Consider the following 12,806-nt stretch of genomic DNA (forward strand, 5'->3'; position numbering starts at 1 on the left):
TGAAAAGCACAGCCTTCCCCTCTCACATCCCACACCACTCTCCTGATCCTGAAGCTCTAGCCACAAGCCCTGCCTTCTTTCTCAAACTTGCCAAGTCCCTGGCAGCCTCAGGCTCTTGGAGTGCACTGTGCTCTGTGCCTGGAGAGCCTCCTCCCAGCTCCTAGCACACCAGCTCCTCCTTCTCCCTCACATTTCAGCTCAGATGGCCTCTCAGAGAGGCCTGGCCCCCTAGCATCCCCCCTACTGTCATTCTCTATCAGATCACCCTGCTTATTCCTTCAGAGCACTCACCTGAAGTTACCTTTATTCATTTGCTTACTGTTTCCCCTGTGGAGTGTAGGCTCCAGCAACCCGGGGTCACACCTGTCTTGTTCACTGTAAAATCCCCAAAGCCTGGCATATTGTAGGTACTTAAAATCAACTTTTTTCTTTCACTGCCATCTTCATCCTTTAATTCCCAACCTCCTAACTCATCCTTAAAGTGACAGAGGAGAGAGACTGAGAAGCAGAGTTCCCAGAGGTTGCTGAAAGCTTCATGGGGCCCAGCGACCTCCTGGTAGCAGAACTGCCTGAAGCACTGGCGGGAAGCTTCAGAGTCAGGGCTGCTGCAGTGCAGGGATGACTTCTATCCCTGTGGGGACTCCTTGCTTGGGGACAGGTGTGCCTGAGGACTCCTGACTGCAGCCATGCTTTGCTTCAACTGACTGGCTCACTGGTTGCCACTTGCCCCCTGCAGATCAGATTCTATCCCTTTTCTTATCACTGGGAAGTGGTTCTCCTGGGTACCAGTGAAAAGTGTGTCTTTCTGGATTCAGAGACATGAGCACATCCTAGGTGTGCAGATTCAGTTGAAAAAGGCTCACCTCTAAAGTGAGGCTGAAGAGAGTGGAAAAAGACAGCATAAAACCGTCCCACAGGCCTTCACTCTGGTTCTTACAGTTCCTTCCTATCCTTTCCCTTTACTCCCTCTTCAATCCAAGCTAAGGAGCCAAAGCAATAAAAATATCAACAACAACAAAAAAAGTTTTCTCCCTAGCCAATATTCTGTGGATGAATTCCTTAAACTGCTGCTCAGTGTAGTCCAGCTGTTCTTTCTCACGTTCCCCACATGCCAGGGTCTTGTCCCTGCTCTCCTTACCCTCAGAAGCCTGGACCCACCCTCCCAAAGGCCACCTCTTCTTAAAGAGGGAAAAGTATTACCCTTTTCTTCACTATCAGGCCCTTCTCCCACCACACACACACACATACCACCACCACCACCATACACACACACACACACACACACACACACACACACACACACACACACACACGATGTGGATGATAAATGATTGTTCTGGTTTGCTCTTGTTTTCCAGCATTCCCTTTGCTCACAGCAGCATCTCCCTTTGTGAAAGAGCCTCTCCCTATTAGTCGTGCCCGGTCAGGCTACTCATTTTAGTACCCTTCCCCCAACCACAGGAGTGGGTGACTGACACAGGCTGGGCCTGTCAAAATTCTTCTCTGCGATTTTCCACACAGGTGGGGTGAGAAAAGTCCGAATTTCCCGGAAATTGCTAAACTGGGACGATGTAAGATGGGAGCTTTCTGCAGTTCTGTCCCACTCTCCAGTCCATTCCTCCTCCACCAAAGGGGTGAGCTTGTTTACAGGAGTTTAAAAAAAAAAAAAAACTTTTAAAATCATGGATTCAGGTTGAATAGCCTTCACTTATATTCTCTTTACATTTCAATGCAGCAGGAGGGGCTAGAGAAAGCAAAGGCATTGTTGTTAATGGTCCTTTTTAACGAAAAACGAGCGTCACAGAGCATCGTTCCTCAGCAGCAAGGCCAGGGCTAGAACCTGTACTCCTAGCCTTACACATTTTCATACAACCCACACCTTCTCTGGATGAAGAATAATTTAAGAAATGCTGTCCTAGTTTCATGTAGAAGGCGGAGCCTGCCTTCGTCCTGACCCCTAACATTTCATTCATACTTAATTTAAAAATACTCCTCTCTCAAAGATGTGTTTCTTTCTGGTGACAATCCACTCAGCGGAAAACAGGATGAGGATGGGGAGTCGGGTTGATTCACTTTTCACTCGGCAAGGATGCACTGAGTACTCTTGGTGCACTCGGTGCTAGGGGTAGGTACAGTGGCTGAAGAGGAATAGGAGAACAAGTCCTCCGGCTTCTGCTGCAGCGAGCCGGGGGTCACTTGCCGAAGGGAGCCTAGCTTCGGGCACAGAGATCAGGACGGCTCCGGCTGGCTCTGATGGGTCGCGCACCGGGCGAAAGGCCGGGTCGCAAGAAGGTGACCGCGGAGAGTGTGAGGGGCGCCCGGCCTTGGCCCAGCTGCCTCTGAGACGACTGCCAGCTGCAAGCGGCTCGCCGGCCTGCGTGAAGCCCAGCCGCGAGCCCCTGGCCGCCAGGAAGCGGAGCACTCCCCGGACGCGCGGATTCCCGACTCCCCAAGCTGGCTCAGCAGCGGGGCTAGTAGTCTGAGCCGGGAACCTGGCTGCAGCGAACCCACTGCGCTTGCTCGCAAGTCGTACCAGCAGACTACAACTCCCGGAGTGCACTGCGCCGTTCTCGCCAGCATCGACAGACCCAGCAGCCAATAGGCCAGAGAGAATGCCCTCGAAGAGCCAATCCCTCTTGGGGGAAGGCGGGCCCTCCCGTAGCGTACGTGGTTCCTCAGCCGCCAGTGGGAGTGTCCGTGACAAGCGGCTTCTGCCCCGCCCCCGGCCCTGGCTCCGGGTTCCTGGTCCCAGGTCCCCAGAGAGGTGAGTCCGCTGCAGGTGGGCGCGGGGTGCAGTTCTGTCAGCGCCGCTGCCGTCTCAGGTGCCTTCCCGAGCTCGCACCCGGCCACGTAGCTGAGCCGCGCTCCAGAGTGCTGCAGCTTCGCCAAACCCCAGGACCAGCTGGGGCGCGGAGTCGGATCGGTGAGCCCTCAGAGGCCGGACCGGCTGGGCCTCGGAGCCTTGGGGGCGAGCAGCTGCCGCGCCCCCGTGTACCTTACTCACCAGCAGGAGGCTGCCGCCAGCTGCTAACCCCCGGCGCGCGCCGTGGCCTTCCTGGGCTCACCCTGTAGCGCCCGGCGAAGTGCTGACGGTCGGCCTAAGGAGGATGCGGGGGAGTTGTGCAGACTACCTGGATGACAACATCAACTTTTCCCAGGGATTCCTACCAGCCTGTTAGGTCTGGTTGCGCATTTGCTCTGAGACCTCGTATGCTTGTCGCTGAAATAAAAGCGGTATTTTTCCCAGTTTCCTTTTAGGACATTATGACTTTCCCCGTTTGCAAAACAGTTGAGTAAATTGGCAGAAGAACAGACTCTTCCCACTCCCAGGGACTGTGTCGTCTTCAGGAGTTTGGGGTCAAGGCTGACGAATGAGGAGGCTCTGTCTGCATCCTTTCCTCCCCAGCATCCTCAGAGGAGCTTCGTTTCTACCATCTTTATAGCATTCAGGGCCATGATCCCGAAGGCTTGAGCTGTTTACAAGGAGAGAGAAGCTGCCTCCTGAGCCCCAAAATGGCAGCTAAAATGGAGATAACTTTGAGCTCGCAGACCCACATTCAGGCTTCCTCGAAGCAAGAGAGACATATAATAGCAAGGCTAGAAGATAAAAGGGAGCCCGCCTTGCAAAAAGAGTGGCCCGATCCAGAGCTCTCCCGCCAGAATTTTAGACGGTTTTGTTATCAAGAGGTGTCTGGACCCCAAGAGGCACTCTCTCGGCTCCGGCAGCTCTGCCGTCAGTGGCTACAGCCCGAGGTGCACACCAAAGAGCAGATTTTGGAGCTGCTGGTTCTGGAGCAGTTTCTGAACATCTTGCCCCCAGAGATCCAGGCTCGGGTCAGACATCGATGTCCAATGAGCAGCAAGGAGATTGTGACCCTGGTGGAAGATTTTCACAGAGCAGCCAAGGGACCAAAGCAGTGGGTAAGGAGGGTCCTCTCTTAATACCCGGAGGATTTCTTTTTCATCTGGAGAGTGTTTGATCTCTGGATCTTTCCCTAGATAGACCAAGTCCAGACTTAAAATGTTGCTTCTGGCCTCTATTTGGAACCTACCCGCTACCACGCTACCCTCCCACTCCCCAGGGAAATGTAACAGGTTTGCAGAAAACTGAGCCACTTGCATTCCAGTGAGAAAGCAGAGGATCAACTAGGGTTCTCGAATCTTTGCCCACAGGTCTCCTCCCACCCATTTCTCTTGAAGTTTCCCCACAATCAAGATTCTTAGCAGACAGGGTCATCCTGCTGGGTCAGATCTGATTTGGGGGAACTTTATTAGACCTTGTCCCAGTGAAGTATCTTGAACATTGACTTTGAATCAGGAAGTTACAGCTCAGCTGGCCGGTATTCCTTCCAACCCCCACCCCCAAGTCAGACCCCAGTAGGAGCCTCGGGAGGAAGCAAACAATCATGAAGTGCTTTGTGCTTTGTGAAATGGAAGCAGTTAGGGAACAAGGGTAGGGCAATTCTCTTATAGCCCCACTACTGCTGAGATCTTACCAGGAGAGCCTTGGGCAGAACAATTCATTAGATAAGGATGGTTTTTAATGGCCTCCACCCTACTGCTTCCTGATCCTACAGGGCCTGTTTCCAGCAGAAGCAGGGAGGCAGGTGGGCATATGGTAGGAATCTGCTGGGTCAGTGTCATGGCTGGCCCCACTCTCTGATGACTTTGACTCCAAGCCTTGAGAAAGGCCCAAGCTTTGGGGACAGCCACTCAGGAAGTATCGGCTGATTTGAAGTAGCCTCCATTCTGCATGTCCTCTCCTTTGAGAGTTTCAGCAGTCTCCATCAAAGTTGACCAACAGGCCATTATCAGAAATTCCCAGGGTAAAGCAGTCATTACAGGCAAGTGAGAGGTCACGCTGCCCTGCGTCAGTCCTTAGTCTGTGCTCTAATGCATGGGGCTTGTTCCTAGGTGGCTGTTTGTATGCAGGGCCAGAAGGTGCTCTTGGAGAAAACCGGATCCCAGCTTGGAGAACAGGAACTGCCAGACTTCCAACCGCAAACTCCTAACAGATATCCCCGGGAGAGCTCTCTGGAGGAGACTTCCCGGGCAGGATCTCAGGACCAGCAGAGCCCTCCTCATTGGGAAAAATCCCCACTCCTCCAGGAACCTACCCCTATGTTGGATGGGACAGGTAAGCACTTTGTGCCTCTTCTGGCCTCTCATTAGCCCTTTATCTCCCTCAAAGCATCTCATGGTTCTAAAAAACCATAGACCAGGTGTTGGTTTTTTTTTTTTAATTTGTATGTAAAGTAGATCTTTATTACCTAACAAATTTCATTCATTAGAATGGTGGTGATACTGTGCGTAAGAAGTGTGCTTTTATCATTTTCTGTTGATGACTATCTGACAGTACAGTGCACAACAGGATTATTCTAGTGCTGACTTTTCTCTGTCCCTTTCAGAGCTCCTTGTAGTGAAGACAAATCCAAATATGTTCACTGACGAACTTCCATTCAAGCTGCAGCTGAGTTTCATCACTTAAAATAGTCCCTTGTTTAGAAGGGGCCTGGACGAGTTTCTGTTCATTAGAGGAAAAGCCCCTCTCCATGCTATTTTCTGCCTGTCTCTCCTCTTGTGACATTGTCTGGACTTTAAACCCCTGTGTCCCTTTCCTTATCTGTCCCTGGTACAATGCCAGTATAATTGCTGGCCCTGCTCTACACAGTCCTATGATTTCTAAGACTGAATGACAGTGACACTTCGGCTGGTCTTGGTGATGTGAATAAGGATATAGTCAACAGGTTAGAGAAGAGGGTTGCAAGAAGGCTAGAGCCTTGATGCCTTAAGAGTTGCTACATTCAGTCAAACGCTTTGATTTGATTATTCTCAAAACTGAGGAACGGAGAAGACTTACCTAGGGCACCCAGCAGGAAGGCCTTGTGAACCTGGCCGAGGCCCTGCCGCATAGCCCATGGCCTTCATGGTCCTGAAGAAAGTGGACCACACGTCCTTACTTCTCCTGCCTCAGCAGAGGCAGCTGGGTGTGTGTGCTGTCTCTGACTCCTGTTATTTGATAACAGGAGGCTGAATTCTCATGCCCCTCGTCCCTAAGACCCAAAAGTGCCTCCCTTTAGAGCTGCATCATCAAATGCAGTTCCACTCACCACGTATGGCTATTTACATTTTATTTATTGATATAGTTCATATACTATAAAATTCACCCTTTTAAAGTATGCACTGTTCCGTGGTTTGTCATAGATTCACACACTTGTGCAGCCATCACCACTCTCTAATTCCTGTATATTTTCATGACCTCAAAAAGAAACCCATACCCATTAGCAGTCACTGTCCATCCCCAACTCTCCAGCTCCTGGCAACCGCTATATACTTTCAGCTTCTGGATTTGTCTGTTCTGGACATTTTGTTGTCCAGAATTATACAACATGTGCTCTTTTGTGACCAGTTTCTTTCATTTAGCATAATATTTTAAGGTTCATCCATGTCATAATGTGTGTCAGTACTTCATTCCTTTTTATGGCTGAATGATATTCCATTATATGGCCATTTTGTTTGTGTATCAGTTGATGAACACTTGGGTTGTTTTACACTTTGGGGCTATGATGAATATACTGCAGTGAACATTTCTGTACAAATTTTTGTGTAGACGTATGTTTTCATTCTCTTGGGTATATACTGAGGAGTGGAATTGCTGGATCATATGGTAATGCTACATTTAACCTTTTGAAATTAGACTTTTCCAAAGTGTCTGTGCCATATTACACCCAGCAGTCTAGGAGGATTCCAGTTTCTCTACATCACTGTTGACACCTGTTATTGTCAGTCTTTTTGATTACAGCCATCCTGTTAGGCATGAGGTGGTATCTCATGGAGGTTTTCAGTTATTTCCCTAATGACTAGTGATGCTGAGCATCTTTTCATTTGCCTGTTGGCCAGTTGTATATCTTCTTTGGATAAATATTCAGATCCTTTGCTCATTTTTAAATTGGGTTTCATTCAGGACTTTGAATGTATCTTGCCACTCCCTTCTGGCCTGTAGTGTTTGTGTAGAGAAATCAGCTGAGAGCCTTATGGGGGTTCCCTTGTAACTCACTCTTTGTTTTCTCTCTTGCTGCCTTTAGGATCATTTTTTTATCCTTGACTCTGGCCATCTTGATTAGGATATGTCTTGGTGTGGGTCTATTTGGGCTCTTCCTGTTTGGGACCCTCTGAGCTTCCTGTACTTGGATATCTGATTCCTTCTTTAGGTTTGGGAAGTTTTCAGTCATGATTTCTTCCAATACCTTTTCAATCCCCTTTGATCTTCCCCTTCTAGAACCCCTACTATGCGTAGATTGGCACACTTTATATTATCCCATAGGTCCCTTATGTTGTTTTCATTAGATTTTATTTGTTTTTCCCTCAGCTGTTCTGATTGGGTGCTTTCTGTTGTCCTGTCTTCTAGGTCACTTATTTGTTTCCCTGCATTATCTAGTCTGCTTTGTACAGCCTTTAGGTCAGCTCTCATCTCAGCCAATCAGTTTACCAATTCTACTTGGCTCTTCTTTATAGCTTCAATTTCATTTTTGACATATTTTACGTCTCTAAACACTATCTTTTTTAGTTCCTTCAGTACTTTGATCACTCCTTTTTTGAAATCTTGATCTAGTAGGCCATCAATATCTATTTCATTGATCGTTCTTTCAAGGGTTTTCTCTTGCTCTTTTAATTGGGAGTGGTTCCTCTGCTTCTTCGTCTTGCTCATATCTCTCTGGCACTGTGGCTTAAGGAGTATCAGTTATCTATTGTGGTCCTTAAGGAGTTTATTTATTTATCTGTCTAAAGCCTATGCAGGAAAAAAATTTTTAAAAAGAGAATTTTAAAAGAAGGGAGAAAACAAAGGTTTGAAAATAGTCTATAATCAAATAGAAGAGCAAGTTGAAGCAGAATAGCAATCGAGTGGAGATGTCTTTTAAAAACCTTAAAAAAAGGAGAAAAAATTTAAAAAAACCCAATATTTAAAACCTGTGTATAATCAATAACAGGAGATCAAAACCAAGAAAAATAAAAATGAAATGAGGTGGAATTTTAAAAATAATAATAATAAAAGATTTTTTAAAAATTTAGAAGGGATTAAGACTGTAGAAATATACAATTGTTTAAAAAGTAAAGATTAAAAAGGTAATAGAAAATAGACTAGATTAAAAAAAAAAACAGTCCATGAACTGAGGAGAAAAAAAGCAGAAATAAGATGAAAAATTATAGGTTAAATAAAACAGCCCAATTTTCTAATTAGAAACAGATTAAAGAATATATTTGTAGCATCTACCTATATCACTGTTTTAATTAAAGATGCTTTTCATATGAAAATATTCATTATTATAAGGCAATCTATAGGTGAATAAATGTTTCAAATTAAAAAAATAAAAAATAAAAATAAATAAATTGGATTGATCTTTTCATTGTTGTGGTAAGAGTTCTTTATATAATCTGGATACTAAGCCTTTATATATAATTTGCAAATATTTTCTCCCATTCTGTGGGTAGTCTTTTTACTTTCTTCCTATTTTTTTAATTTAATTTTTTTAAATTTATTTTTTATCTTTTTTAGTTTCTTGATAGTATCTTTTAAAGCATAAATGTTTTGGATTTTGAGGAGGTCCAATTTATTTTTTCTTTGCTGGCTTGTACTTTTGGTGACATATCTAAAATACTGTTGCCTAATCCAAAGTCACAAAGATTTATACCATTGTTCTGTTCAGAGAGAGATAGGTTTAGCTTTTATGTTTAGGTCTTTGATCCATTTTGAGTTAATTTTTGTATATGTTGTGAGGTGGGGGTCCAACTTCATTCTTTTGTATGTGGAAATCCAGTTGTCCCAGCACCACTTATTGAAAAGACTATCCTAAAAAAAAAAAAAAAAAAAAAGAGAGAGAGAGAGAGAAAGAAAAGACTATCCTTTCCCCCTTGTTTTGTCTTAACAACCTTGTTGAAGGGCAATTGACCATAATTGTGTGGGCTGCTTTTAAAATCTGAATTTAAATGAATTAAAATTAAATAAAATTAAGAATTCAGCTTCTCAGTCACACTAGCCACATTTTAAATACTCAGTAGCCACATGTGGCTAGTGGCTGCCATATTGAATAGTGTGCGTGTGCACACAAACACAAATTTTCCACATGGCAGGAATCCTATTGGCTGGCACTGCTCTAGATCCTCCCATTTGCCCACAGGCTACTCCAGCTCATTTCTATCCTGATTCTTAATCCTGGTGGTCAGAAGTTGTGGAGTTTCTGTAATTAGAGTACATGTCTGGCCCATATCCCAGTTTCCAATCACCTATGCTGTCAACTTTGTAATGGAACACACCACACTTGCTGGATTTACCGTTACTTGAAGAGACAGTGGTGGTCATTCAGTATCCAGTGTAAGTGAGGGTCTGTTTGCAGTGCTGAAATTTCGCCCCTCTTCCTTCTTTTCATTCAGTAGGCAATACTCAGTTCTGATGGGTTTGCTTTTCCGGTTTCTCCTTTCCTAAACCTTTCCCTAAAGATAGGAAGGAGGGAGAGGTTGGAGACCTTGGTTCCTAACTTGAGTATAAATCAGAATCCCCCCAGGATTTCCCCCTGTTAACTGCAGACTTCCAGGTCCCACCCCCAGCGATCCTGGCTTAGCAGCCTTGGGGGAATGGGGCCCCCTACTTGTCCGACAGTGCCCCTAGTGAGTCTAAAGTAAGTCGCCAAGTGGAGAACCACACTTGAAGGAACTTCGCAGTGTATTTCATAACTCTTTTGCCGTGGTGCTTTCTTCAAAGCCTGGAAATGAAACATATCCTTTCTAATTATAGAGGCCCCCAGAATGAAAAATGACAACAAGGAAAATCCACGGCCAGAGGGGGCGAACGGAGCAGAGCTGGGCGCGGTGTCCGCGGGCAGATCCAAGGGGAGTGGTCCACGGAGCCCCAAACCCAGAGGGGCGGACGGGAGCGAGCCCCGCTTGTCCCGGCGGCAAGGTAGCCCCCCAAACGCTCAGAAGCCATTTGCCCCCTGCCGGAGGCGTTGCAGGGAGCTGGAGTACGTCAGCAGCCCCCTGAAGAGCCACCCCCTGAGAGAACTGAAGAAAAGCAAGGGCGGCAAGAGAAGCCTGAGCGGCCGTTTGCAGCGTCGCGGCCACCAGGCCACCCGCTCGGCCAAGAAACCGTACAAATGTGAGGACTGTGGGAAAAGCTTCACGTGGAATTCCGAGCTGAAGAGACACAAGCGGGTCCACACGGGCGAGCGGCCCTACACGTGCGGGGAGTGTGGGAACTGCTTCGGGCGCCAGTCCACCCTGAAGCTCCACCAGAGGATCCACACTGGGGAGAAGCCCTACCAGTGCGGCCAGTGTGGGAAAAGCTTTCGCCAGAGCTCCAACCTCCACCAGCACCACCGGCTGCACCACGGGGACTGACTGCGGGGGCCACGTGCTCTCCCATCAGAAGGAAGGTACCGGCCTCGCCCTCCCCCTGACTTGCATGTAAATCACAAAGCCTGTCTGCGTGACTTACAAGGAAAGCAGGAGGTCCCCTGAGGGGTGGTTGGCACCCCTGGGGCTGGTGAGGAGGCCGGAAGATGCTGACGGGGATGTCACCACACACGGGGATGTGGCGACTACAGTGATGGAGAAGAGGTGGCAGGTGTGGGCGCTGGGTCAGAGAGCACCAGGGTGTCTGTTGGAGAGCAGGGAGTCACTGCTGAGGGAAAACCAGGACAACCCCGCAGGTGTCCCCAGCGCTTCGATGTCAAAGCTCCCCCACGCTGCTTCCTTTATCCTCTAAATATGTCCAAGGATAAGTTCTGTATAGAGTTATGCACTTGCCCTCGTACCAGACAATCTTTATCACATGCACACTCCTTTAATAAAGATGAGTGATCCACGTGCACTTCAAGGCAGAAGTTCATTGGAATATAAATCCCCTAATATTCTTCCCATGGTTCCTGGCTTTTTGTGACACAGGACACATGAAGTGGCAGTGTGGTCATTCCTTTTGTGAGGAGAGGGGTAGTAGACAGTGCTTTCACCAAAATAAATACAAACACACACACACACTCTGAGGGATCTTTTTATATCAGAGCACCTTTGATTGGGGGACAAGAAAATCCCAGCTTCTGCACCCCGACCTGTAGCTATAGGGAAAAGATAACAAGAAGCAAACAGCAGAGCCACCCCTCATCACAAAGGAGATACCAGGGTGAAAATCAGCTCTTCGGAGGTCTCAGGGCTTAGTGTAGTGAATAAATGATCCACATTGTGCAACCACTACCAAAAAGTTAAAAAAAAAAAGAAGAAGTAGTGGATATGGGTGTAGACCACTAAGGACACAGCAAAGGGAATCCTTACTACCCTCCTTGCTCCCTCAGGCCAGTAGCTTCAAGAATAACAAAATGATTCAGGTGGTGAAAATGTTCTGAAACGGAGTCATTTCAGTACGTGTGCTAAAAATCATTGAAATATCCATCAATTTTATGCTGTGTAAGAGAGACCTCAGTGCAGTTCCTGAAAATGACAAAAGGTTTTATCTCAAATGTTTTGAGTCCTAGAACTAGGCCTGAGGGATCTTCTAATCCCACCCCCTCATTCTCTCAAAATGTACATTTTAACCCACTCAGCAGACAATGCTTCATCACGCTGGGCAAGCCAGCCGATCTCCCAGTTTAGAGAAGACTCTTGGTGGACGGTGCTCTACCTCAAACAAAACAGGAGCAGGTCGTGTTCTTTCTAAAGCATCAGTATTCTTGAGTGATTGCAGTCACCTCAGGGCTGTGGCCTGTGCTATTGTGTGTCCCCCAAGAATCTCAGGTTCCTCCCACTGCAGAGGGATAAGGGCACATGTGTGCATCCTTGACCCCCGAGTCTTTGCACACACTGTTCCCTTTGCCCTTAGGACCCGCCACCCCCTCTCCCTCCCCACCTCCCAGCTCTCAAAAGAGTTGTCAGCTCCGCAGAGCCTTCTCTAGTCAGACATGGATGTCACCTTGTGTCATGAGCCCCCTGCTCCACTCTGCACACCCATGGCACTCAAGCTGGGAGCAGATTTGCTCCCCAGAGGGCATTTGACAATGCCCGAGAACATCGTTGGTGGCTATGACTTGGGGGAAGGGAGGGGAACCCCTGGCCTCTAGTGGATAAAGACCAAGGATGCAGCCAAACATCCTGGGGTGCACAGGACAGCCTCCAAATAGAATCATCTCCACCAAAATGTCAGCAGTGCGAGGGGTGGGGAACAGTGCCGTATGGATTAGAAGCTATTTAAGGCCGAGAAGCTTGGTTTTCCACCATTTTAGCTTTTAGGCTTTGCCCACACCCAGCGGAAAGAAACAGGTGTCGAGTAATTGAAGAGTCAAGGCGCTCTGCTCCACCCTCAGGACCCATTCCTGCCTGAATCAGATCCTGGTGGCAGTCTGTTGAATGCAGCAGACAAAACCTCTTGGCTTTTGGACAGAGAGAGACTTAGTGGACTCAGTGGTGAGTGAAGACAGGAACTCTCCCTTAAATAAGAGCTTTTTTAACTTAGACCCAGTGGTGCTTTATAGTTTTTGGTGGCACTTTAGACTAATCTGCTGTCCCTTTCCCAGCGACTGTGTTAAGTGTTAGAAGAGTTTATCGTCATTGTTAGGCCTGCCCCTTACCTCCCTCCTGTCACTGCCTCTCACCGGTCAGAGCCTCCTGATTCCTTATTCTGTTCCCACCTTTTTTTTCCCAGGCCAATTTCACTGTTGCTTTTTTAAGAACTTCTCTAATCATACTTTGTATTAGTTTCCTATCTGTGCTGTAACAGATGACAACTTAGTGGCTTAAAAACAACACAAACACAGCAGAGGGTG

The 12,806-nt window shown here is 47.3% G+C and overlaps 1 protein-coding gene across 1 annotated transcript; it reads left to right on the plus strand.

Annotated features, from left to right (window-relative positions):
- The first annotated feature begins 2,698 nt into the window (after window positions 1–2,698).
- Window positions 2,699–11,301, plus strand: ZNF174 (zinc finger protein 174). The gene is made up of 3 exons (XM_010992540.3): window positions 2,699–3,921; window positions 4,915–5,137; window positions 9,791–11,301. The coding sequence occupies exons 1-3, from the start codon at window positions 3,514–3,516 to the stop codon at window positions 10,390–10,392; spliced, it is 1,233 nt and encodes a 410-aa protein (XP_010990842.1). The 5' UTR covers window positions 2,699–3,513; the 3' UTR covers window positions 10,393–11,301.
- The last annotated feature ends 1,505 nt before the right edge of the window (window positions 11,302–12,806 follow it).

Source organism: Camelus dromedarius, chromosome 24 (genome assembly GCF_036321535.1).
Source record: "Camelus dromedarius isolate mCamDro1 chromosome 24, mCamDro1.pat, whole genome shotgun sequence".
NCBI lineage: Eukaryota > Metazoa > Chordata > Mammalia > Artiodactyla > Camelidae > Camelus > Camelus dromedarius.